The 25,334-nt window shown below is 53.1% G+C and overlaps 9 protein-coding genes across 9 annotated transcripts; 5 read left to right on the top strand and 4 right to left on the bottom strand.

Annotated features, from left to right (window-relative positions):
* The first annotated feature begins 80 nt into the window (after positions 1-80).
* Positions 81-1,926, top strand: ACET3X_008913 (uncharacterized protein). Its single transcript, XM_069455050.1, has 2 exons — positions 81-239; positions 313-1,926. The coding sequence occupies exon 2, from the start codon at positions 336-338 to the stop codon at positions 1,854-1,856; it is 1,521 nt and encodes a 506-aa protein (XP_069302990.1). The 5' UTR covers positions 81-239; positions 313-335; the 3' UTR covers positions 1,857-1,926.
* Positions 1,927-2,444: 518 nt separating this feature from the next.
* Positions 2,445-4,210, bottom strand: ACET3X_008912 (uncharacterized protein; the record flags this gene model as incomplete). Its single annotated transcript, XM_069455049.1, has 4 exons — positions 2,445-3,147; positions 3,202-3,782; positions 3,842-3,973; positions 4,031-4,210. The coding sequence occupies 4 exons, from the start codon at positions 4,208-4,210 to the stop codon at positions 2,445-2,447; spliced, it is 1,596 nt and encodes a 531-aa protein (XP_069302989.1).
* A 1,190-nt stretch (positions 4,211-5,400) lies between these two features.
* ACET3X_008911 (uncharacterized protein) lies at positions 5,401-6,452 on the top strand (the record flags this gene model as incomplete). The annotated part of the gene is made up of 2 exons (XM_069455047.1): positions 5,401-5,581; positions 5,677-6,452. The coding sequence occupies 2 exons, from the start codon at positions 5,401-5,403 to the stop codon at positions 6,450-6,452; spliced, it is 957 nt and encodes a 318-aa protein (XP_069302988.1).
* A 917-nt stretch (positions 6,453-7,369) lies between these two features.
* On the bottom strand, positions 7,370-8,013 carry ACET3X_008910 (uncharacterized protein; the record flags this gene model as incomplete). The annotated part of the gene is made up of 2 exons (XM_069455046.1): positions 7,370-7,677; positions 7,734-8,013. 2 exons carry the CDS (start codon positions 8,011-8,013, stop codon positions 7,370-7,372), a joined length of 588 nt encoding a protein of 195 aa, XP_069302987.1.
* Positions 8,014-8,243: 230 nt separating this feature from the next.
* Positions 8,244-9,733, top strand: ACET3X_008909 (mitochondrial 54S ribosomal bL28m domain-containing protein; the record flags this gene model as incomplete). The annotated part of the gene is made up of 1 exon (XM_069455045.1): positions 8,244-9,733. The coding sequence occupies exon 1, from the start codon at positions 8,270-8,272 to the stop codon at positions 9,731-9,733; it is 1,464 nt and encodes a 487-aa protein (XP_069302986.1). The 5' UTR covers positions 8,244-8,269.
* A 2,576-nt stretch (positions 9,734-12,309) lies between these two features.
* Positions 12,310-14,730, bottom strand: ACET3X_008908 (uncharacterized protein; the record flags this gene model as incomplete). Its single annotated transcript, XM_069455044.1, has 3 exons — positions 12,310-12,822; positions 12,875-14,412; positions 14,466-14,730. 3 exons carry the CDS (start codon positions 14,728-14,730, stop codon positions 12,310-12,312), a joined length of 2,316 nt encoding a protein of 771 aa, XP_069302985.1.
* A 2,295-nt stretch (positions 14,731-17,025) lies between these two features.
* On the top strand, positions 17,026-18,913 carry ACET3X_008907 (uncharacterized protein; the record flags this gene model as incomplete). The annotated part of the gene is made up of 8 exons (XM_069455043.1): positions 17,026-17,124; positions 17,183-17,267; positions 17,319-17,338; positions 17,392-17,427; positions 17,475-17,636; positions 17,686-18,002; positions 18,049-18,323; positions 18,372-18,913. The coding sequence occupies 8 exons, from the start codon at positions 17,026-17,028 to the stop codon at positions 18,911-18,913; spliced, it is 1,536 nt and encodes a 511-aa protein (XP_069302984.1).
* Positions 18,914-20,739: 1,826 nt separating this feature from the next.
* Positions 20,740-21,515, bottom strand: ACET3X_008906 (uncharacterized protein; the record flags this gene model as incomplete). The annotated part of the gene is made up of 3 exons (XM_069455042.1): positions 20,740-20,795; positions 20,861-20,904; positions 21,187-21,515. The coding sequence occupies 3 exons, from the start codon at positions 21,513-21,515 to the stop codon at positions 20,740-20,742; spliced, it is 429 nt and encodes a 142-aa protein (XP_069302983.1).
* Positions 21,516-21,806: 291 nt separating this feature from the next.
* Positions 21,807-25,295, top strand: ACET3X_008905 (uncharacterized protein; the record flags this gene model as incomplete). The annotated part of the gene is made up of 1 exon (XM_069455041.1): positions 21,807-25,295. The coding sequence occupies one exon, from the start codon at positions 21,807-21,809 to the stop codon at positions 25,293-25,295; it is 3,489 nt and encodes a 1,162-aa protein (XP_069302982.1).
* Between the last annotated feature and the right edge of the window lie 39 nt (positions 25,296-25,334).

Below are 25,334 nucleotides of genomic sequence, written 5' to 3'. Positions count from 1 at the left end.
TTGCTTCCCCGCACTTGATGACAGGCACCCCTCTGCAGCTGGGGATAGCTATAAAACCCCGCAATGGAGCTCATGGGTGCTTGGAATAGCAGAGCTGTTTATCTGCGCCCGTTGATTGTTTACTCTTAGGCGCATTGAGCTGAATCTTGACGCTGTCTGAAGCTTGCCAGCGCTACTACCAACATCAAGTGCAGTGTTGTACAAAGTTAAGAACAGCCGGATAAACAACAAGACCAAAAGTAAAGCTATCTCAAGAACGCGTTGAAAGACACGGCAAAAATGAATCAAGCCTGCTGACACAATTTAAAGCAGTTTCAATCCCCTCAATTCCGACCATGGCAACCACAGCCCCAATGCCGGCGGAGAACCGCGACTCAATAGAGGCCACTGCGAGTAGTCTCGAAACCAAGATGAAAGCGGCCTCCATCAACCAAACACCGCGCAAGCGGCCTCTCGGGCTCACCGACCTCCCCCCGTCCGTCCGCAACAACATCTACAAGCACTGTCTCGACGCCGAACTTGTCAACCTTGGCAAGCCAAACGTGTCCTACACCCACACCATCTCCAAAGACGATGGCATGCTATCCTTCTCAGCCTCGCGCAACCCGTTCCCAGTCAACACAGCTCTCTTCACCATCAACAAAGAGATAAGCAAGGATGCGCTCTCCTACTTCTACGAAAAGAACCTCTGGGTCCGATTCGATGTTTACACAAGCGACGCGCGACACGCAAAGACGCTGCTCGAAGACTCGGGCCTCCTCTTTTCAACAGCCAAGAGCGAGTTGGTCGAAAGAGCTACGCGCCATGCTCTCGAAGTAATTCTCGTAGAGAAGAACAGCAGCCAGAAACGTGCTTCGGTCATGTTCCCGGCTCAGTACCTGCCACGATTGATCAATTTCCTGGACCAGGCGAGCAGAGCAACCAAGACGTGGGCACAAGGTCGCAGTCTCTTCCTCAACGTGGTAAACACGTATGATTTCCCTGTATCGAAGCTACAGGGCGATCTACTCGAGCTCTTCCGTTTGTTGAGCGGATTCGGCAAGGTGGAAGTCAATGGCAAGAACCTTTTGCCTCGATATGCAGAGGGTCTGCAGGGTAACATGATGAGTGAGAGTTTCACGGCAGAGGGTTATCTGCAGAGTGTGAAGGAGTTGTGTGATCTAGCGGATGAGGCTAGGGAAAAGGAACAGTATGCGTTGGCGAATGAGTATGCGCAAGCTACTATCATTGCGCTGACGTATGGGTACTTGACGCATGCTGAGACGCTGCATTCGCAGGATGATAACTTCAACAAGTCTATTCAACGGCTGCGTTGGCGGACAGAACTCGGGCTGGGTATCAGTCTGTCTATTCCGCTGAGGAGTCTCACGACTAGTAAGCACTGGTTAAGGACACAGAACCCGACGGAAGAGATTAGAAAGGCGGCGCGCGATCTCCTGCTAGCAGAGACTTCGGTTTCGAAAGCGCTGAGCCTTGCGACGGATTCTCCATCGCCGGCGTCTAATCCTTGGTTCCACTCGCTTCCTGTCGAGCTCATTCCGCCGAACAAACCTACTTTCTTCACGGATCGCGAAAAGGCACAGACATGGTACGCGCTGGGCACTGTACACATGGCTCTGGGCGAATACATCTTTGCGTGTGGTGATATGGAGAGAGCTCTGGAGCTTTGGGGCAAAGACACGGGCATTGACGAGGAAGGTGGTTTGAGAACCAAGATCGAGGAGTCCTTCGAAAAGGCAAGGAAAGGTATCGATGGTGATGCCGAGAGTATGTGGGTTGGTGAAGTCAGGCCAGGAACAGGATTGAAGGCGGCGGCTTCTTTGGCAAAGGGATTGCCAGATGATCTGAGGAAGTAGATACCTTATATTGGTACGGGTACATCACTAAGAGTACCGAGTGCTTTGCACAAAACCTAATGAAGACATGCAATTACCAAATCTTGACGCAATGCATAACACGCATGTATAAGTATGGGTATAAGTCTGCATTACAACCAGTCGTTTGCGCAACCACATCATTGCATGCTCGTAGTCCAAGCGTAAGCAAAACACTGATAGACTGATGGTAGAAGAGAAGAAAGGTTTTATTATGTAAGCATCTGTTCAGATGATCTTGAGCTACACACGTCTTGGAACTTCTGCGCTATGCCTGCTGCATCGTAATCGTATATGTAACGAGTGGTGAAGAGAATTTTAAAAAATAAATAATACAACGAAGTATAGTTGGACATGACAAGTGGCAGCAGACTGTCAGCGAGGTTCGAGGCCGAAAGTGAACCCGGTTAAGATCTTGAACAGCGGCTGTGAAAGAGGTGTGGTCGTGTCGTGGTCGATACATTTCCATATCTAATAGTGTCCCGCTTTTGATTTTCGAAAATGACTTTTGGTGGTTAAGATGTTGGGGATTCGCACAGATCGAGGCGCTGCTGTTAACGACTATACTAGCTAGATGTCGTGGGAGCGCGCGTATCCGGACTGCGCCTCCGCTTCAGGTACCCAGTGCTTGGGCCGCGTAACCGTCATTCCCGGGTAAGGCTGGAGAGGTTCTTTCGGCGTAGGCAGCATCGGTCCAATAGGAATCGGTGGTTTAGAAGGTGACTGAGCAAAGAACTGTTCGAGCGTTTCGCCTCTCTCGAGAGCCTGGAACTGGTCTTGTCGAAATTCCTCCAGCACCGAGGACTCTACAGGCTTCGGATCGAAGTAGGTGTAGGTCCTCGTGCCTTTGGTACCTGGTAGACCAGGTGCCTTGTACTCGGCAACACCATCTTTGTATGTTTCGTAGGTGGAAACAAGACGTTTTCCACCACCTCCAGGGAGGTCGATGACAAATGATGGCATCATGAACCCGGAGAGAGTTCCTCGAAGTTCCTTGTCCAGGGTAATAATCTTGCTGAGAGGCGTCCGGAGGTCTTCGATACCCTGTACCATGTCACATTGATAGACGTAGTATGGCTGTATGTTGATGTTTGAGAGCTTCAGAATGAGATTCGAGAGCGCCTCGAAATTATCGTTGACACCCTTCAACAAGACAGCCTGGTTGCGAACAATGACACCATACTTGAAGAGCTTGTTCGCAGCGAGCTCCGTTATCCATGTGATCTCATTCGCGTGGTTGATGTGGGTGTGAAGACAAACTTGCTTCCCAATGCTGATTGTTGCTGTCAGTACAAGTTATGTTTAGAGCGATAAGCGCTAGACTCACTCTCGGCCTTTGTTGGACACTTTGATCAAGCTATCAACCCACGGATCAGAGTCGTCAAGTATCCGACTAGGAGCTACGGCAAGCCCTTTTGAAGCGAACCGGATGCGCTTGATATGTGGTATGTTGAGGAGTCGCTCGCCAATCTCTTCGATATGCTCTGCTTGTAGGAAATAGGCGTCACCTCCAGAAACGACAATGTCTTGGAGAGAACTGTCGTTGGCGATGTGATCGAACACTACTTCCCATCGCTTCCGGCTAGGCTTCTGGGGTTTCTTGGAGACTGTGTCTGTGTTTGCGCCGACTGCATACGATCGTGTGCAGAAGCGACAGTATACAGGGCAAATCGACGTGGCTAAGAACAAGGCTCTTCCAGGGTATCGATGCACTAGGCCGGGTACAGGACTGTCTGCTTCTTCGTGTAAAGAGTCCAGCTCCAGCTTCTTGTGATCGGGGATTATGCCACTTCGGAGAGGAAGAAATTGCCTCCGGATTGGGTCATCCACAGCATTCTCCCAGTCGATCAGCGAGAGCACATGCGGCGTGAGGCGAATAGCCATGGGTGCCAACTTGATGGCTTCGATCTTTACACAGGTTAGCATCGATGCTTGTGTACGGCAAATCCAGCTCTGAGGTTACCTACAGCGTCCTCGATGAAGTGATCCTTGGTACGAATCTTTTGGAACTGATGATGCTGCGAGCGTACTAGTCGGTCAGGCAAGGCAGCGTTGAGAAACTGGTAAAGCTTGTGCTTGTCGGATACGGTATTGCGAAGCTATGATACCCAGTATCAGCACAAGTGGTAGTAGAATGAGGTTGACATCGAACATACCTGCCACCGATAAGATATGAACTCATCTTTGGAGACATCCTTCCAAGGCTGTATATGATCCCAGTAGGGCTTCTGGACTGCTAAGGTCGACTGGAGTCTGGAGTGCGGCAGTGATCGACCAGTCTTTACCCGCACAACACGGAGAGACTGGCTCCTGGTTATGGTCTTTGGTGCAAACATTCTTGCGTACGTGGATGAGGAGAGAGTTTGTGGCAAGTAACGAGGCGACTGGAGTGGAAGTGAGAAGAAACGAGTGGTAGAAATAAATTTCCACATGTAGGAGGTTTGTTTATCGAGCCTGCCACACAATTGCACAACCCAATGGAAAGCGCTGCCGCTCGCCTCGCGGTCTATGCAGGAGCGATGGTTATGCCATGTTACAACGGCAGCAAGGATAGTTGCTCAAGTGGGTCTTTGGCAAACATGAATATCTCGATATCCCTGTTCCAGCAGTACCAGGTTGCTTGATTTGGCAATTGGATCGAGGTCTTTGCCTATGATGTATTTCGATGTAATGTCTGTTGGGAAACCCCTCATTTCTGGCTTGCGTGCCGCGTTCTTAGTAAACGAATGACGCTTGTGGCGCGTGCCCACGATCCGTGGCGGAACAGAATTCCAGTCGTGGCATGCATACAGGTTGTAGCAGTCAAATGGATTAGTGAGGGAAGATAGCGCGGTGCTAGTATCAGAAGGGCGGTGGAGCAACAATGGTAGGCCGTGGATGCTGTATTGCCGTTCGGAACGAATCTCTCAGGTGGGTAAAGAGAATGGGTGTAACACGTCCAGATGATAGCTCGTGGCCAAGCGAAGATCTGTTCCTGAACGGGAGTATGAAGCACAATAGTCCATCCTGCACCTGCTGGGATTATAGCACGGCATGCAAGCAAAGAAGGCCAATCTACAGGGATCATGCACGTGTGTGGTACTGCACGCAAGCACTGCATTAGTTTTCTGTGTATGTTTGAAAAGCAACGAAACTCGCGTGGGCCGAGACCTTTGGGCTGCATTGCTCACGAGAGAGTCGCAAATCTGAGCGAGTCGGTTCCTGGAGGAAGCAGGACTGCTTGTCAGTACAACCGGTGGGAAGGGGCCGGCGGATGATCAGGACACGGCCCGTACCGCGCGTACCACGGAGGATGGCAAGCCTGACTGCCGGGTTGGCGGGTTCACGACGATGTGTCTTGGTCGAACAAGCGGTTAGCAGGTGTCGTGGGTGGTAGTTGTAGGCAGTACCGGCACTAGCGGGGGCCTCGTAAGTTCCGTAGCCCTTCCACTAGATGGGCGCCAAGCCATGACCTCAGCCCCTCCACAATCACAACTAACAGCTGCCGCGACGACAACTCAACTTTTGACTTCACGCCACAATAACCATGGCTGGCTCCACCGCGTCCGCAAATAGCGCACTGCCCGGCGAGTCGCCCGCCCAGACCAAGGCCAGGCTGCGCAGAGAGCGTCTCGCCGCCAAAAGCGGTGCCTCTCGTCTCCAGCAGATTACTGCGCTGCAGGGCGGCCCACCAAAGGATCTCAAGGACATTGAAAAAGACGTGCCAGGTAAGCATGCCCTTCTGCTCAGCGGGTTCGGCTCCGAATGGTCAATGCTAGCTTCGTCGTACAACGGCGTCAGGTCACGGCTAATCGCGTCCTAGTCAAACCCGCCTCAACCCCGTCCCAGCTCACACCCGCTGCCTCTGGCACGGCTACTCCAGATCCAGACGAGGTGGACATCTCGCAACACCACTACGCGCCGGCCTCGCAGCCTCGTCTCCCGTCGCCTTTCGCTTTCGAGGGAAACCAGTCTAGCCCATTCGGCCCCGGGCCCGGCTCCGATGCATCGCAGGATCCTATGATGGCTATGCTGCAGCAGATGATGGGCGCTGGAGCTGGCGGTATGCCTGGCATGCCTGGTGCTTCAGGTCAAGCCGGCGCGCCACCGGGCGGTCTGCCGCCTGACCTTGCCAACATCTTCTCCGCGATGCAAGGCGGTAGAGGTGCCTCGGAGCCGTCGCCAGATCAATCGTCGGCTTGGATCTGGCGGTTGGTGCACTCTGTCTTCTCGTTTGGTCTGGCGGTCTACATTGTCCTGCAAACCCCCTTTACTGGAACTAAATTATCACGTGACAGTGTATACGACGATGACTGGACCTCCCAATCCACTCCGGCGCAGAACTTTGCGCACTTCTTCTACCTCTTTGCGACCTTCGAGGTCGTCCTGCAGTCCTCGCGCTATTTCATCGAAAAGGGCCAACTACAGGGGAGTGGTATTCTCAGCACAGTTGCTGGTATCTTGCCAGCGCCGTATTCGGGCTATGTGCGGACCGTGGGCAGGTACAGCGTCATCTACAGTACAGTTGTGAGCGACGCTATGGTAGTAGTATTTGTCCTAGGCGCTACGAGCTGGTGGAGAGGTGCCGAAGTTGCATGAAGCTGTGCAATCTTTGGCGTTAATAGAATAATGGTATGACGGACATCTTCGTACCCGGCCCCTTTTCAATGCAGCGCTCCACCCAGTCCTACCCAGGTACACCGTGATTGTCAAAACAACCAGTCGCTACCTTGACACTACACCACAGTCCGGGACAAACGAACATTGCAACCATCGCAGTGTTCGCGTGAGAGAAAACAAATCAGCAGCATATCTCTCAAGTCTCTCATCTTGGGTACCATCGCACTTCTTTCATGGATCACCATAACTACCGAAGCCATGTAGTGTATGCACGTCATACCTTGTGTCACGCTCCACCAAGCAAGCGTACCTCAACCTCCTTCAATGATTTATACGCACTGGCACTGCGTGGGCTTCATGCACATCATTGTTTACGCTGTATGATTGATTTGACGTCACGAGACCTGTAAATATTCATTTCCAGGCGCGCGGAATTTCATCAGTCATGCGCACATGGCAGCCAGCATTCGTTGGGCAGTCAGGACCCGCTACACGGCTACCAGCAGTACTATCTTGACAACAAACATCGCTCAACAGCAAGACGCGCTCCGCGTTCTCGTCCGTTCTCGCGTCCAGCGGATAGCACATACGGCGAAGAGCGCACCCGTCTACGCGTTACATACCCATGGCCGCATTCGTGCTGCGTACAATCTGCTGCTCATTTCGGCGAAGAATCCCGAGTCAATGTAAATCGCTGTCGTGCGTAATGCAGTTTCGTGTCGAATTCTCTCATACTTCCACGCTCATGTCCGATTGCGGCTCCACGACTGTTGCTCTAGCGATCTTGGTGGTATGCACACGAGTCATATATCGAGACGTGGCGTCGGCAGGCCCTTTCAACTGGTTCCACTGCGCTGGTCGACCAGGACACGCGCAGCTTCCCACGGGAGGGCCCTCTATAGCAGCTTGAGATGTCCAGTAACTTGATCTATGACACCCTTGGGTGCCGGGCCAATACCTAGCACCGTTGCACTTCCGCTCGCAATCTGTGTCCGTCCCGCATCGTGTATAATGTGTGCCACCAACCCTAGGCTCAGTGCTTGCGCCTGCAATAGTTCGAGCTCTTCCTCGCTCTTGACTTGCAACGCCACCTTTGCTTGACCCATGCGTTCCCAGCGCCGTAGTAGCGTCGACTCGGGCGAGTGCTTGAGGAAGTGCTTGTAGCAGGCCAGTGTCGCGTGTCCGCATTGTGCGCCAATCTTGCCTATTTCACAGTTAGATGTCTTGCAGATAGTGGGCGTGTGTGAGGAGTCGCCATACCTTTGGTCATGCCGAGATCGGTTCGTACTACCAGTACCATCTTGCACTCCTCGTTGTGATCCGGAAACTCTGCAGGCGTGCTGTCGTCGTCCTCGTCGCTTGACTCATCTTCCGAATCTTCTGCTCCTTCTTTTTCAGATTTGGCTGGTTTGGAGATTGGGCTGCCTCCGAAGAGCCCAAGTGACTTTGCCTGCCCCAGGAAATAGCCTGTTACACCGGCGAGAATGGCGCATGCCGCTGCTATGTTCGCTGTAGACGGCTGTTGGGGAGTGTCTGCCATGTGTGCGGTTGACGATTGGTCCAAATATAGAAAATAATAATTTTACAACAGAGAGATAGTGGGAAGCAGGTTATTTTGAGGCGGCCATGGAGCGAAAGCGAGGGTCATGTAGTTGCATAATTCACTTCCGCCCGCAATCGTAGAGCCAAACGTCAAGTGGAGGTCCGTGCTGAAGACATCTCGAATTTGCGGACCACCGAGAACATCGCCTATCCATCACGACGGCACCACCGCTGCCCTCGTCTCCATACACACCATGCCTCCCCGGTGCCAATTACTCTCTGGGCGCATCCCGACCCAGGGATTGGCTCTCCGCCCAGCACGGCCAACCCACCGAACGTATGCGACGTCGGAGGAGCCCGCTCCCGCAGTGAAGAACCCGCTCCAGCGACGACGCGGCGGTGATCTCGGCTCCCATCTTCCCAAGAACGTCATCCCGAAAGATGCATACATCCCCGCATACCCCTATGGCGACCACCAGTTGTTCAAGCAGGCCAACAAGGGTCTCTACGGCGAGCAGATGATCCGCTTCGGCAACAATGTCTCCAAAGACACCGAGACGAAGACACGGAGGAACTGGAAGCCCAACGTGCTCTCCAAGAGCCTATACTCGGTCGCATTGAAGAAGCGGATAAAGTTACGCATCACTGCCAAGGTTCTCAAGACAATGGATCGTGAGGGTGGCCTGGACGAGTACCTGCTCAAGGACAATGTAGCACGCATCAAAGAGCTTGGACCTATGGGATGGGCCCTACGATGGACACTTATGCAGAAGCCGGAGGTTATCGAGCGGTTGCGAGCAGAGGCTGCTGCTTTGGGCCTGGACCAAGCCACAATTGACAAGCAATGGCCGACACCCGAGATGCAGGCTGAGCAAAGGGCTGCTCAGGGCACATTGGTTCGGAATGTAAACTCTGGCGAACCCGTGAATTTGGAGTTTGCTGAGACAGAAGGACAAGAGATGTGGTCTGGAGAAGAGGCCGAAGACCCAACGACGCTTAGAAATCGGGAGAGGTGGGTGGAGTCTCAAGCTGCCATTGAATACATCAAGGCAACCAAGGCAGCAGACCGTTACCTCAGCCGAGGTGTTGTCGACAGCGTGGAGGAAGGCCTCAAGCTAGCTTTCATACGCGCCAAGGAGCGCGAAGAGGCAGCTGCACTCCTCAAGCACAAGTCCACCAGGAAAGTCCAGGAGGCAAACTTCACAAAGGCGGATCTACAGGAGATCAGGACGAGATTCAATCTTCCCAACATCAAAGACCATACAGCCAGGAAGATCGCTTACAACCAACGAAAACGCAAGATGATCGACGAGGCTGGTGGCATCGAAGCCTGGAACGCAGCCAAAGCCGCCGCCCACAATGCTCGCGTAGCAGAAGCCGGCGGCGAAGAAGCTTTCCTGGCAGCGCGGAAAGCTCAGTATGCTGCTCTTATCGCGGAAGCGGAGACTGCTTCTACCAATGAGGCTCTCGACCCCAAACGACGCACTTACTATGAGATTGCTATCGAGAGGGCGGACCGAGCTATCAAGGCCAAGGCTGGTAGTGGCCAGGACGACTATGTCGAGTCTACCATGGAGGAGTTCCGCAAGCGAAGAGGTGGCGGTGGTCTGAGTGACATCTACCGTGCAGCGCAAGGGGAGAGGAGTGCGGGTGGCGATGCTTGGGGCGCGCTTGTCAACTCGAGTAAGAAACTTGCGGACGACCGGCCCCGCGTGTGATGGGGTAGTATGATCTGTACAAATATTGCTTGTATACCATGATGCTTTGCAAATAGCCTTGCGCGCTGCTGCTGCCTCTATGTTTGTGTCTTTTCGGAAGCTTCATATATGACATGGATTGACGAGTACATCCCTAAGTGTTTGCAGTGCTTCGCGTATATTGGTGGTATTGGCTGACGTTGGTCAGGTCATTGGTGCGCTTAGCTCTTGCCTTCTGTAGTTGCAGGAAGGTGCATAGGAGGCTGTGTCAGAGCTTATGACTTCAGCTCCTGCCGCGCCTTGACTACGATCCATCTTCTCACCATCTTTTACCATCTTTCCACCGTCTTTCCACCATCTTTCCACCATCTGGTGACCTCGCATCATCTTGTCACTCTCATCTGGACCACATTCGGATAGCCCAAGAACACAGTTTGCAACGCTCTCTTCAGCCTGGGATCTTGCCAACGACAACATCACGGATGACTGCACGTGAGGTCGAAGACATTTGGGGATCTACAGACGATGAGATGGATACTATGCAGAATGATCGAATCACCAACCTCGATGACATGTTCACTGAAGCTATCAACTGGAGATACATCGATAATGATGTCGATGTGCATCCTTCTACAAAGGCTCCGTACTATGCCTCTCGATATTCCACTGAGTTCATTTCCACAGGAAATAGAACCGGTGCGTTAGACAACGGTTCGCCGATATTCAGTTCGGGCTATCATCAATCTCCAATGTCGAACTTTCACTCACCAGCAAGTTTTATGACCGCAAGCAGTCCCGCCACCTTCATCAGTGCAAGATCAACGTATGGTAGCTCTGCATACATGTCGGCGTGCGAATACAGCTCAGCGATAGGAATCGAAACCATCCGCGAAGATGAGCCGCCTGAACCTGGACTTCCGGCACCACTTACACAGCTACACAAAGACTTCTACTTCAATCTTCATCAGCGAGAGATCATTCAGCCTTTTGACAAGGAACTCAACTGGTCCGGCAAGGGCCAGCACGTTACGTTTTCGGCCACAGATGTGATCCCACTGTCGCGCATATCGCATTTAGGATCATCCATGTCCGCGAGTGTTGATAAAGTACTCTGTCGTCGGGTAGCTCTTGCACGGAAAACCATGAGATGCGATCGAAGATGGACTGTGGCCGATGCTCTACAAGAAGTCTATCATCTACAAAACCTCCGCCACTTTCACATTGTTCAACTTGTTGGGACCTACCTTCAAGGTCGCGACTTTTCGATCTTGATGTATCCAGCCTCGGACATGCACCTTGGCAGATTCCTTGAGGATACACAGGATATGGACATATGGACATCGGTGGGCCGTAGGAATTTCCTCGCTTCAACCCTAGGCTGCCTCACTTCAGCGGTGGCTTTCATCCATCAGCATACCACAAAACACATGGACATAAAGCCCCAGAACATACTCGTCCGAAATATATCTCGATTTGCCCTTAGTAACGGATGGCGTGTCTACATTGCCGACTTTGGACTTTCGCGTTCTTTTGCTTCACAAGACCACAGTCAAACCGATGGTCCTACCTCACGAACACCTCGATACTGTGCGCCTGAAGTGTATAACTATGAACAAAGAGGTCGATCTGCAGACATTTTCTCGCTCGGCTGCGTTTTCCTCGAGATCCTGACCGTTTTCTGTGGCCATGATCTACATGTCTTTGCCGACGCGCGTCGAGGTAGCGGTGCCGATGAATCATTTCATGCAAATCTGGAAAGAGCAGTTGGGTGGGCTCGGGAACATCTATGTGCGTCATCGTCAGATCTGAAAGTTTTTGGGTACGCGGTTGCTAGTGATAACGTGCTCGAAATGGTTGCCGAATTGGTCATCAGCATGGTCACTCAAGAACCTGAGAGGAGGCCTACAGCAGCAGAGGTCCATCACCGTCTCAACACGAATCCGAATCCAAGTCTCTTCAAGACCCTGTCCTGCTGTCGAAACCCCCCGGAGCCTTATGAGGCATACCAACCTGCTTCCGACAGAACACTTGGGATTTCCATCACGAGCGCCAAGTAAATAGTGTCACACAGCATAAAGATAATACACAGCTGAAGTCATAACGTCTTGAATTCCGTATAAAAATGAATCTCAACATCCCCATCTCTCCTATGCACTTGATCAGAGCACGTATAGATGATCTGGCCCATGCTTCCCGCAAACACTGTCCAGACCGGACAACTTGCTCTTTCCTTGTTGAGCTGCCTTCTCTACAGCTATCCACTTTCCGTCATCGTCGATAATGTACAAGAACGAATTATGTTGACCTACAATGGATTGGTAGGTAAAAGAAACAAGAGAAAACAGACAGCAAGATATGCCCACAAAACGCCAGCAAACAAGGTGGAGAAGCAAACAAGACAGATAGCCGCCCGAGTTGAAATGGGGTAATAATGTTGGAGATCTAACGCCAAGAGGGAGAGAAGACGGGTGAAAACTACGATTCGATGCGGGAATCGGGAGAGAGACAAACGCCGCGCTATACAAAAGATAGAGATGCGAGAATGCTGCGACAGAGGCCGCGGAAGAGGAGGAAGGCAAGGAACAAGCAATGAAGGACTAGTTGCCCGCCTTCATCCTCTTGTTACCTCCCACTCTTGGGCTCTGCTTGACCTTTTGCCCGCCGTTCATCTCTCCGCCACCGTCATCGTTGTCCATTTTCACTGTGCTCCGCCGCCGCTTGTTGTTCATCATGTTTGGAGATGTGTTGACGCTCATGGTGTGCGAGCTAGTGCTCTGTTGCTTCATCATGGGCTGCGAGTTAGGCGAGGGTGTATGTTGGAAGTGAGGCGACCCACCCATTGATCCGTTAGGAAGAAGGGAGTTTTGCATCGCGGGTGACATGAACATTTGGGGCTGGCCGGGGCCTCCTGGTCGCGGACCGGGCTGCATGTTGGGCTGCATGCCTGGTCCCTGTTGCGGTCCTTGATTTGGGTGCTGCGGGCCTTGAGGACCGCCTTGGGTGTTTGCCATGGTATTGTTCCATGACTCCAGAGCTTCACTTGGCTTCATGTGAGGGTTCTCGAGGTAATGTACCATCAAGCTTGTCATGTGGTTCATTGGCTCGTAAATCTATGCTTGTTAGCGTTAACGTCCATGAGGAAGATGTGGAGAAGAGCCTTACCTCAAGATAGGCCTGCAAGCCGTGAGGCAGCCCGTAGTCTGTAGTACTAGCACTGGGCAGCTTGTTGAGAGGTAGATACGCTTCTGGCGGTTCAACCCCTCGTTGCTGCTGTGGCGCTCCCTTCTTCTTCATCCGCGGCGACTGGTTTGGATTCAGTTGATTCGGTGATGGCTGAACAAACATTTGCTTCAGAGCGTTGAGTGGTATAAATTGTTCGTGGCCCAGACCGTCGAACATCAACCACTCCAGCTTGTCTGAACCAGACCAGAACGCGGTCAATTTGCCTTGGTACACAACTTGGCAAGAGTTCTTGTATGTGTAGATGAACTTTGCTCGCTCACAGGTTACTTTGAGCTCAGCACCCGCAACCTTCTCGGTCGCTCCGTCCAGAGTAATTTGCAAGCTAGCCACGTCTGTGTTGAAGAGCGTGTAGAAGTATCGCGGTAGCGCAGCGTAAACAATCTCGAACTGCTTAGTTCTCTCTATACTCGAGGAGCAAACGACGTGGACAAAGGATCCAGATTCTGCGAAGAATCTATCCACAAAGGCTTGCCACCACTCAATGTTGTTGTTTGTGCTGTTGAAGTTTCCTATTTGTTCCACGAAGTTCAACAGCTTGAGTGTACCTTGGCCTGAAGAAACAGTCTGAGCTTGTTTCTGCTGCATCATTACCATTTGACGAGCCTGATTTTGGGCGGCGTTCGCTTGAGCCTGAGCCTGTACTTGTTGTGCTAGTGCTGGATTACGTTGTTGCATCTGGTTCTGAGCCTGCTGGTTTGCTTGTTGAGGTAGGTTGGGCGGTTGAGATGGAGCAGGCGTCTGCTGTTGTGGCCCCGGACCCGATTGTGGCGGTTGGGATGACTGTTGCTGCTGCTGTTGTTGAGCCTGTTGCTGAGCCTGCTGTTGGGCCTGTTGTTGGGCCTGTTGCTGAGCCTGCTGTTGAGCCTGCTGCTGAGCCTGTTGTTGAGCCTGTTGTTGAGCCTGTTGTTGAGCCTGTTGCTGCTGCTGTTGCGGCTGCGGCGGTGGTGGCTGTGGTTGTTGCTGGGGCGTAGGCTGAGGAGCTGGTGAGGACTGTCCTTGGTGACTCCCTATCGCAGATGGAGGGCGAAGGGGCCCTTGCTGAGGCTGTGAGGTTTGTGGCGGTCCCTGATTCCCTGCCTGGCTGTGGTTGCTAGATTGAGATTGGGCATGCTGCATAGCAATCGCCTGCTGTTGCGCCTGCATTTGCTGCTGTTGATGGGCGTGTTGTTGGGCTGCTTGTGCCATAACAGCTTGTTGTTGCGGGCCTCCGGGGTGTTGGCCGCCCATCTGCTGTTGTTGCTGGAGCAGGTGGGGAGGAAGATTGACAAACGGCCCTTGGCCCATCTGTCCATTCCTCATTGCCTGCAATTGCTGTGCTTGTGCTTGGTTCAAGTTCATGGGATTCTGGAAAGCCATTCCCATACCGCCTTGCTGGTGGGCAAGCATGGCCTGCTGTTGCTGCCGGTGCATGAAGGCTTGTTGGGCTGTTCTTTGCTGTTGCATCATTGCAGGGTTCACTGTCAACTCTGTCAGTCATTGCTCGGTGATAGTACGAAGCGGTAGTACTCACTCATCTGATGTTGCTGTTGCTGCGGGAACATGTGCTGCTGGGGCTGTAGGTGTGAGAGGGCATGCGCGTTGGCACCCATGCCTGGCTGCATTCCCATCATGGGCCCAGCCTGACTGACAGGACCATTGGGGCCGGAGACGTGCTGCATGCCCGGCGGCATTCCATGCTGGCCTGGGTTTGGGCCTGGGCCGCCCATACCTGGGTGCGCATGCTGCATGCCTTGGGGGGGCATGCCGCCATTGTGTGGATAGCTCGTTGTCATCATCTTGCTGGGTCTTCAGTGCGGACAGTCGCCTCGCAATGGCGGGAATGTATCGGGCAGAGGTGATGCGACAGGTTAAGAAATTGGGAGGTCGGTCCGCGTGATGCGAAGAATGGCCGGCGACAAGATGGGTTCAGCAATGGTACCGCTTCCAAGTCATACGTGCTCGGAAATTCGCGTCGAGTCCAATGGGGAGAAGAGTGTTTCAGGTGGTTGCGACGAGATGTCGAAATATGGCGCCGGTGTCGCCGATGGGGGAGGCTGATGAATTGCCCGCGCGGGTGTCGCGATGGGGCGCGCTGCAGGCCGGTGGTCGGTACTTGCCGGGCAGTGGGAATAGGGCGAGGATCAAGCAAGATGTCGCGCAAGGTGCAGCGCAATACTCACGAGGGCGGAAAGGCGGACTTGAGGTGTGCTGCCACGTCTGGCGCGGTGTCGTGTCGGGTGATATCGTGTCGCATCCGTCCCGCCAGCAGAGCGGTGGAGTGGAGACGAGAGCGAGGCCGTCCAGAGGCTGCGAGAGCGGCGCGGCGAGGACGTCTAGTGACGCGGTGTTATGCGACGAAGCGTCCGGTGCGAGTTTAGATCCAGGGCCAGGGACGATGCCAGGGACGCGGGCGTCGAGTGGTGGAGTTCTGGCGTGGTGAGAGGTGATGGGCGCATGGCCCTCTCCGAAGATCAGCGCTGGTTAGGGGGCCAAGCTGCGTGGCTGGGCAGAACCCAATCTTTCCGAACTGCAAGCTCACGATCAGTCTTCACCGGCACAGCAGGACAACAACGCGTCTGGTTGTTGTTCAGTTTTATCCACCTTCAAAGGGCGCACACTGCAGTCTTTTCTAGCCGCGATGCCTTGTTGCTGGTCGCTGCTGTCCGGATGACGATTCCAAATAATCCCGCTTGCCCGTTCGGGTGCACACGTGACGCGATAAATCTTGGCACGCTAATTCAGCGCTGTACTTTTCTTCGACCGCGACACTGGTTTTCTCTCGACAATAAACTCAATCCGCACGTCGTGGTGGACATGCAAACAACCACTGGCTCTGGGCTGCTTCATGCGCATTATCCAAGGCCCGGAGCCAGCCCTCTCCGTAACGTAAGTCTACTCCTTTTTTTCTTTGCTTTTCTCTGGGAAGATTATACCCTCAGCAACTTCTTTTCCTTACCGATTCGACCTTGAAGATAGCAACGCTGTTCGGTTGCCCTTCGCCGGGCGACTGCTACTTGCCAGTACTGTCGTATGACCTCAGTCTCTATTCTTGAATCATCTGATTGAGTTTGCATGTCAGATTGCTAATATTCAAGTACAGTAATCCCCGCTTACGCTGATCGGCGCGTGTCTTTCCCAGTCTTGTCGCCCAGCCCGGCATCGCATCGCATCGCATCGAGATTTTCGCAATACTACACCGGTCTGGTGACAACTGCATTGTTGTTGAATGTGCGCATAATGCAGGCTCAGACGGCTTTGCCGCGCAATGGCATGCGCGTATGCGCGTAATCATGATGGCTAACAACAGTCGCTTGGCGTGTCTGCTTTGAAGAAAAGGTCAGTTCTACCCAATTTTCTTGCACTTCTCCCCTTCATGATGAAACATTTCCACATTCGCAGTTTCCACGCTAGCCATCAATTGAACCTACAACCGATGGACAATGAGCGCGAATACCTTCCTTGGATGTCTGATCCTACACATACTCTGTCCTGTTACTGCTGAGATTTCTATCCTACATTCACTGACAAAGTTCAACAGATGATTGATGTTCTTGTGAAGCTCGGATTTGATGGGTACCTAGGTTGGCATTCTTATGTTGGCAAAGCTGGAGGGATGGATGTTGTTAGGATAGCATAGTTCTACAGTAGTACTGCAATACCATCTGTCTGCCGCAACCTCAGGTGCACTGCGTTCTTCGGTTCATTCGTTGCTACAAGTCCTTGGTGTGCTAGCCTTTACCATTATCTTGGTGTTTCGCGTTAATGACGCTTGCACTAATATGAGAATTTGAGCCAAGCATAAACCTGACGACGATGCTGCAGCAAGCTCTTCGTGTTTTGTTCACCCGCAAAGTCGAGGGTGTCATACGTGTAAGTCGCGGTGAAATGCCAAGGCCAACTGCCACAGCCCAGCGTCATTGTCGCATCTGGCATAGACGCTAGAACATCCTGGTCAGAGCTTCCCCAACCCACTTGGACGGCCGACCTCTAACTTCGTCACCCACCGATCTTCGAGGCTACAGACCGACCGCGGCCCTCGATCCAACCCCGAGCGACACCTGCACCTCCCCGAACCGCTCACTACCGCCACCATGCCTGAAGTTGTGGACCCCCGCATGATCTCGGTGGCGCCTAGGATACGATACAACACCATCGGCGGCGTCAACGGCCCATTGGTTATCCTCGACAATGTGCGTAGCCCAAGCACTTGAGAAGGAGCGAGAGGAAGCTTATGCGTGTGGTGGACAGGTCAAATTCCCGCGATACAACGAGATTGTCTCCCTGACTCTGCCCGATGGCACCGAGCGCTCTGGTCAGGTCCTCGAAGCTCGAGGTAAGCTGCTCCGACGCCGATGATATACCCAGAGACTGACACAGGCTGCAGGAAACCGCGCCGTTGTCCAGGTAAATTGCGACACGCCCAAGCCGTGCGACTTCTCAATCTAATCGCGCTACAGGTCTTCGAAGGCACATCTGGTATCGATGTCAAGAAGGTACTCAGACCCGGCGCTCACTACAGGGACTACTCTAACAGTCGCAGACCAAAGTCGAGTTTACCGGACACAGCTTGAAGCTCGGTGTATCCGAGGACATGCTGGGTCGTATCTTCGATGGTTCAGGAAAGCCCATCGACAAGGGCCCCAAGGTGCTCGCCGAGGACTACCTTGACATTAACGGTTCTCCCATCAACCCATACTCTCGTGTATGCATCAATCCTGCTTTCTTCTGGCCATGCGACTGACCAGCTGCAGGTCTACCCCGAGGAGATGATCTCCACCGGTATCTCCGCCATCGACACCATGAACTCGATCGCGCGTGGCCAAAAGATTCCCATCTTCTCCTCGTCGGGTCTACCTCACAACGAAATCGCCGCGCAAATTTGCAGACAGGCTGGTCTTGTTGGAAAGCCGTCTAAGGGTGTACACGACGACCACGACGACAACTTCTCCATCGTCTTCGGTGCTATGGGTGTCAACTTGGAGACGAGTCGCTTCTTCACCCGCGACTTCGAGGAGAACGGCAGTATGGAGCGTGTCACCCTGTTCCTCAACTTGGCAAACGACCCTACGTAAGTCAAGTGCGCATGCGCCACGACCCCAGCTAACCCAGCCTAGCATCGAGCGTATCATCACTCCTCGTCTTGCCCTTACTACCGCCGAATACTACGCCTACCAGCTCGAGAAGCACGTCTTGGTCATTCTTACCGACTTGTCCTCTTACTGCGACGCGCTGCGTGAGGTCTCCGCTGCCCGAGAGGAAGTACCTGGTCGCCGTGGTTACCCCGGTTACATGTACACGGATTTGTCTACCATCTACGAGCGTGCCGGACGTGTTGAGGGCCGTAACGGATCTATTACTCAGATTCCTATTCTCACCATGCCTAACGACGGTACGTCCTGCACATTACACCATTAACGCCCTGTACTAACTGCGCCAGATATCACACATCCCATTCCTGATTTGACCGGTTACATTACAGAAGGTCAGATCTTCGTTGACCGTCAACTCGACAACAAGGGCATCTACCCCCCGATCAACGTCCTCCCATCCCTCTCCCGTCTCATGAAGTCCGCCATTGGCGAGGGCCGCACACGAAAGGACCACGGTGATGTGTCCAACCAGCTGTACGCCAAGTACGCCATTGGTCGTGACGCTGCTGCCATGAAGGCAGTCGTCGGAGAGGAGGCTTTGTCCTCGGAAGACAAGCTATCGCTTGAGTTCCTTGAGAAGTTCGAGCGCTCCTTCATCGCCCAAGGTGCCTACGAATCCCGCTCCATCCACGAATCTCTCGACCTCGCTTGGTCGCTGCTTCGTATCTACCCCAAGGAACTGCTCAACCGTATCCCAGCCAAGGTCCTTGACCAATATTACCAGAGGAGTCGGGGCGGTGACGACAGTGACAAGAAGAAGGGCAGCAAGGATACCAAGGACAACTCGGCTGAGAATGGCGAACAGGGCGAGAACTTGATTGACGTGTAAGCAAGATATCTGGAATGTGTGTTAGGTTAGGATGGAGTGTATTGATCCTATGGCCATGTTCACTGAGCGGAATGTGGGTAGAGATACTGCATTGAGTATATATGAATTTGCTAAATCTTTAACCGGACGTGTTATTGGATCTATACAATGTGATGTTGGCTAGATCAGCTCACTACGTGTGTCGCTGCTTGATGGTGTTTTATTTAGAAGATCATGTTTATGATATCTGTATACAAGTTATGCGCAGCTTTTACTCACCACGCTTTGTAGTATTCCAAATGGACGTGGTCGCGGGGCATCACATCTACTTCATGACTGGCTAACGAGATTGTTGTAACAGGGCCAGAAGCCTACATCAATGGCGATACCTGTAATACTTGGAGTAATGTATTAGCCTGGTTCCTACAACTCCTGCCATGATATCTAACATAGGACTCAATCGGCCTTCTCGGTGCACACATACCAGAGACTTGCACATTCACTTCGGCTTCCACTATGAGGTCATTTCCGCTTCCTCTTCCACGCTCACGTTCACCATCCCCTCTCACTTGAACCCGTAAACAGTGCAAACGCGTTTGTTGTGATGCCATGTGAAAATTTGCCTTGTTATGAAGTGACGCCTGTTGACCTTTTGAACCTCCAAGCAACAACAAGCACGTATCGTCAGCGCCCGGCCACCCACCACAAACCTCTTGCTGCTGTTGCTGCCGTCGTCTTCTTCTGCCTCTTCTGTCTCCTGTTCGCTGCTGCTGCTGCTGCTGCCGCCACCGTCTCCTCCTCGAGAGCTTTCTTGGTCACCACCATGGCCGCAAGGCCGCCGTATGCGACGGTCTGGCCAAGACCTGTGGCGGATCCGATGACAATGTGAGTGCTGATTTCTGTGTCTTTTTTCTTCAAGCATTGCTTTTTGAGTTTTATTTTATGAAAGGTAAGTATAAGGATGTGTGAAAAGAGCTCGATACTGGAATCTGGGGACTGGAGACAGCAGACATGAAGATTTGGCATGATGTCCAAGAGCAACGAGATACTTCCAAGTGGATGGAGGAAGAAGAAACAGTAAGTTTTTCGCTCAAACAGAAAGACACAGAACTGACAAGTAGGTTTTTGCTCATCGGAAGGAAGGTGGAAGAGCCTTCGATACCTCCTCCATGACTTGAGCTGTCCACCCATGGAGACCGTATGAACTCGCCGATACAGCGGCCCAAACCTGCTCGCACAAATATTCAAACAATCACCCGACGAAAGTTTGTGCCGACCTACAACCAGACAGTTCTTTTTGAGACTGAAGAAAAGCCAAGAGCCAGGATACCTCGAGTGTTGAGAGCAGCTACTACGGCCATCTGTCAGACCTCATGTAGTCACCACGCCTGCGCGAAGTTTGGCTCAGAGTGTCATGGAGCCGCTGTGTATGCCTGGGATGCGGGCCAGATGGAAGCTGCATTCAGGTTCAAGCATGAGCAAGGTGTATACATGCTAACCCAACCTGTACAGAGGAGTACCAGGCAAGATCCTGTTTGCTCCCGACATCATCCTCGGGGACCAGGTCGGGATCCGAAACGATCTCCGTAATCGTAAGGACCGCACCTCGGTGGTCGAGCAGTTCGCCTTTGGGCTGTGGAATGAGTTCTTTCTCCCGCCGGGAGCCACGGGCACCTGTGTGTACGTGACGAAGAGCTGGCACCAGGCGTCAGCGCCTCATTTCACGGCCTGGCTGGTGTTTCTGTTCGACACCCCGGGAAGGGCCCAGCACTGGGCCACGGCCCATGTGTATCTGGATTTCTCGGAATCCGTATGCATGATGGCTGATGGGCCGTGGAGGTGCTGGGTCAAGCAGTTATGGGAGGAAAACTACCAGGTGTATGACGTGAGTTCTTGTTGTTACCTGAACACGATTCAGCAAACTGATCAACTTTGGCCAGGCGACAAGACCGAGGCCACCACACATACCTGCACCGCCGAGGGCGCCGCCCGGGGAGTACCTCCCCGCTATCCTTTTGCGTTCAGGTACGTCTTTCCCGTGTTCACACAAGAGACTTCAAGTCACCCACTCCAATCCTTTTTTCAACGATGTGACCATAACTCGCTTGATGGTTCCGTTGCAGATGGGGCTATTGTACAGATTCTTCTTCTTCATTTCCACGAGCTAATCTCCTTCACTACAGCCCGGAGGCTACTCGCGACCGTCTTTCCGTTCTCGACTTTCTCCCAGAGAGGCAAGGATAGTGGGACCCTGATCTTCGGTATGTGTATAGATCCCCCCAAGCATGTCCCACATCTTCTTCCTCAGCCCCTTGAACGGCTGCTCGCCCGGCGTTGGGTTCATCGGATCGTAGCGGAAGTCGTGGAACAGGACGCCATAGACGGCGATGAAAGTGATCAGACTCCACTGCACTATCTTGGTCCACTTGTTCCAGACGGGCCGTATCGACTTCATCTTAATGCGGCGCTTGAACTTGCGCTCGAACCGGAACTGCTGCTTTTCCGTCAGGGCGCGCAGATACGGCGGCCATTTCTTCTTGGCTGGGTATTTGTTGCGCGCAAAGTCGAAGGGTGGCAGTGTGTTCTGGTGGCGGCCGAGGAGGCGGTTGAAGAAGCGCAGCATGATCGCTGGCTTTGTCGATTCGACGGCGGCGGTGATGCAGCGACTTGTGCGACTGGTCGATTCGTGGCGTGGTTTCTCGAGGATGCTGGACTGACGTTCTCTACAGTTGAGGCACAGACCAAACAGCCCCACAATTCCTCGCACCGAAATCGAAAAAGTTGTGACTAACCCGCCAACGCCCGCACTGGCCACCATCCTCCTCCATACACCCCTCACATCCACAAACTTTTGTTTCCGCGACCGTTCCCAATTTCTTCTACGACCGTTCTCTTACTTTCTGGAATTGTCGTGATGGCGGAGGCCACAAAACTCAGCGACGCGCCAAAGAGCGCCGTCGCCGCAACCTTGGAACAACTCAAGCCGCAGGAGGCTGAGTCAAAGACACTGAAGATTGAGAACACCGAGAAGCGTGACACATTGACCGCGCAAGAGAAGAAGTACCAGAAAGCATGGGAGGAGCAAGGCGTCTTCAACCCCGATGCCCCATCTCTCGAAGAAGAACCATTCGACACCACCACACCTGACCAACTTCACGAAAAGTACCCTAAATGGTTCGGTTGCTTTGCGTATCCGTACATGAACGGCACCCTGCATGCTGGCCATGGCTTCACTGCTAGTAAAGTTGAGTTCACTGCAGGCTTCCGACGGATGACTGGCGCTCGCGCTCTCTTCCCATTAGGTTACCATGTGACCGGCATGCCCATCAAGGCATGTGCAGACAAGTTGGTTCGGGAGGTTGAGATGTTCGGACAGAACTTTGAACGCTGCCCTGTCGAAGACGTTGTCGACACTTCCGTATCCGAGCCGCCAGCTCCAACACAGGCCGAGACGAAGACCGACCTCACCAAGTTCAAGGCACAGAAAGGCAAGGCAGCCGCCAAGACCGTCAAGACAAAGTACCAGTTCCAGATCATGCTTGCCCAAGGCATTCCTCTTGAAGAGATTCACAAGTTCTCTGACCCTTACCACTGGATCGAGTTCTTCCCCCCACTCGCCAAGAAGGACCTCACAGCATTCGGAGCAAGGATAGACTGGAGACGTCAGTTCGTCACCACCGATGCCAACCCCTACTACGACAACTTCGTCGCCTGGCAGATGCGCCGCCTGAAAGCCATGGGAAAGATCATCTTTGCCAAGCGCTACACTGTATATAGCCCAAAGGATGGCCAAGCATGCATGGACCACGACAGACAGTCGGGAGAAGGCGTCACCGTCCAGGAGTACACCGCGCTCAAGATGAAGGTAGTAAAGTGGGCAGATTCCGCCAAGGCACATGCCGACGCTATCCCCGAAGGTGCTTCTTGCTACTTTGTCCCAGCCACTCTTCGCCCAGAGACAATGTACGGCCAGACCTCATGTTTCGTCGGCCCCGCGATCAACTACTCCTTGGTCAAAATCACCGACAATGAATACTACGTTCTCAGTGAGAGGGCCGCAAGGAACATGGCATACCAAGGTACCACCGCCAAATGGGGCGAGTACTCGATTGTCGCTACCTTCCCTGGTAAGGATGTTGTTGGTACAGTCGTCAACGCCCCTCTCTCCGTCCACAAGGAAGTCTACATTCTTCCCATGGAGACGGTCAAGGACACCAAGGGTACGGCTGTCGTCACATGTGTGCCATCAGACTCGCCAGATGACTACATCACGTCATTTGATCTCGCCAAGAAGGCTGAATACTACGGTATTCAGAAGGAATGGGTCAAATTTGACAATCTCCTGCCAATCATTGAAACCCCTTCCTACGGTAACCTCACGGCGAAGCACTTGGTGGAGGAGATGAAGATTCAGTCACCCAAGGACTCTGCGAAGCTTGCCGACGCTAAGGAGAAGGCCTACAAGGAAGGATTCTACAAGGGCAAGATGGTCCACGGTGACTTCAGCGGAAAGACTGTCGAAGAAGCCAAGCCGCTGGTCCGCAAGCAGCTCATCGACGCTGGAGATGCCTTCCCGTACGCCGAGCCTGATGGCAAAGTAATCAGCCGAAGTGGTGACGACTGCGTTGCAGCTCTACTCGACCAATGGTACATGAACTACGGCACAGCAGCGAATGGAGGAGACGGTGAATGGGCTGAGAAGGTCCGCTCACATATCGAGGGCGAACTCAACCTCTATTACCCAGAGGCGAAGAACCAATTCCTGCGGGTTGTCGACTGGCTCAGCATCTGGGCATGCGCCCGTTCCTACGGTCTCGGCACCAAAGTACCCTGGGACCCAAGTGTGATGGTCGAGAGTCTGTCAGACAGTACCATATACCAAGCCTACTACTCGTTCGCCCACCTGCTGCACAAGGACATGTTCGGAAAGGAGCCTGGTCCTCTCGGAGTTAAGCCTGAACAGCTCACTGACGAGGCTTGGGATTACGTATTTGCTCTCCGCGACCGATCTGATCTCCCCCAATCCGACATTCCCGCCAAGACTCTACAGACTATGCGACGACACTTCGACTACTGGTACCCGCTCGACATGCGTACCAGTGGTAAGGATCTCATCCAGAACCACCTGACCTTCAACCTCTACGTACATACCGCCATCTTCCCGAAGGAGAACTGGCCTCGCAGTTTCCGTGTGAATGGACATCTGCTCCTTAACGGCGACAAGATGAGCAAGTCTACTGGTAACTTCCTGACCATCGCCGGTGCGGTCGAGAAGTTCGGTGCCGACGCTACACGTATTGCCCTTGCCGACGCAGGAGACGAGATTTCAGACGCCAACTTCGAAGAGACAGTCGCGAACAGCAACATCCTGAAGCTGTTCGAACTCCGAAAATGGTGCGAAGACTTGATGAACGAGGCTATCTACGTTCCCGATGCGGCTGCCTACATTCAGAAGAGACAAGAAGCGAAGGTCAAGAACCCCGACGTTATCCAGCGACAGAGCGGCAGTGAGCGTCTCCTCTTCGACAACATGTTCGACAACGAGATGAACTTCTTAGTTCATGAGGCATTCGGACACTACTCCAACACATCCTACAAGCTAGCTCTCAAGTCTGGATTCTATGACTTCACCAGCGCGCGCGACTTCTACCGTGAGGCCACCAAGGCTGCAGGTATCGGTATGCACCAAGACTTGGTCAAGAAGTTTGTCGAACTCCAAGCCCTCCTCCTTACACCTATTGCGCCTCACTGGGCTGAGTACATCTGGCTCGAGGTGCTCAAGAACAAGGAGACTATCCAGAAAGCGCTTTGGCCCAAGGTCCCCGAGCCCAACGCTTCCCTCACCGCTGCCCGCGAGTTTGTCCGAACAACACAAACCAACATCACATCAGCAGAGGGCAACGCCATCAAGAAGCTATCAAAGGGCAAAGCCGCTACTTTCGATCCCAAGAAGGAGAAGAAGATTATCATCTTCGCTGCAAAGGAGTGGCCGGCTTGGCAGAAGAAGTACATCGACATGCTCCGCGACGCCGAATCGATCGACATCAAGGCCATCAGCAAATCGATTGACAAGTCTGAATCCAAGAAAGCCATGCCTTTCATCAACGGCCTCAAGCGACGTCTCGATAACGGTGAGCCCAAGGATGTCGTCCTGAACCGCGAACTCGCTTTCGATGAGCTCGACACTCTGCGCGCCATGGTTCCCGGTCTGAAGCAGACGGTGCAGAAGTGCGTTGACGTGGAGATTATCACTGTCTCAGAAGGCGGCAAGGACGGAACTGTGATTAAGGAGGACGGCAGCCAGGGTGATGCACGATCGGAGCTCCCACCGCAGGCTGCTACTGCTGAGCCCGGCAGCCCGAGCTTTGCTTTTGAGAACGTTGAGAACATGCCTGTGCGATAGACGAATATGGATGTATAGAGATCAAAAGGTGGAATGGGC

This window comes from Alternaria dauci, chromosome 9, assembly GCF_042100115.1.
Source record: "Alternaria dauci strain A2016 chromosome 9, whole genome shotgun sequence".
Lineage (NCBI taxonomy): Eukaryota > Fungi > Ascomycota > Dothideomycetes > Pleosporales > Pleosporaceae > Alternaria > Alternaria dauci.
This window is presented reverse-complemented; position numbering and strand designations above follow the sequence as displayed.

Coding starts and splice junctions, on each gene's coding strand:
- ACET3X_008913 (XM_069455050.1), top strand. CDS start 336: ATGGCAACCACAGCCCCAATGCCGGCGGAGAACCGCGACTCAATAGAG.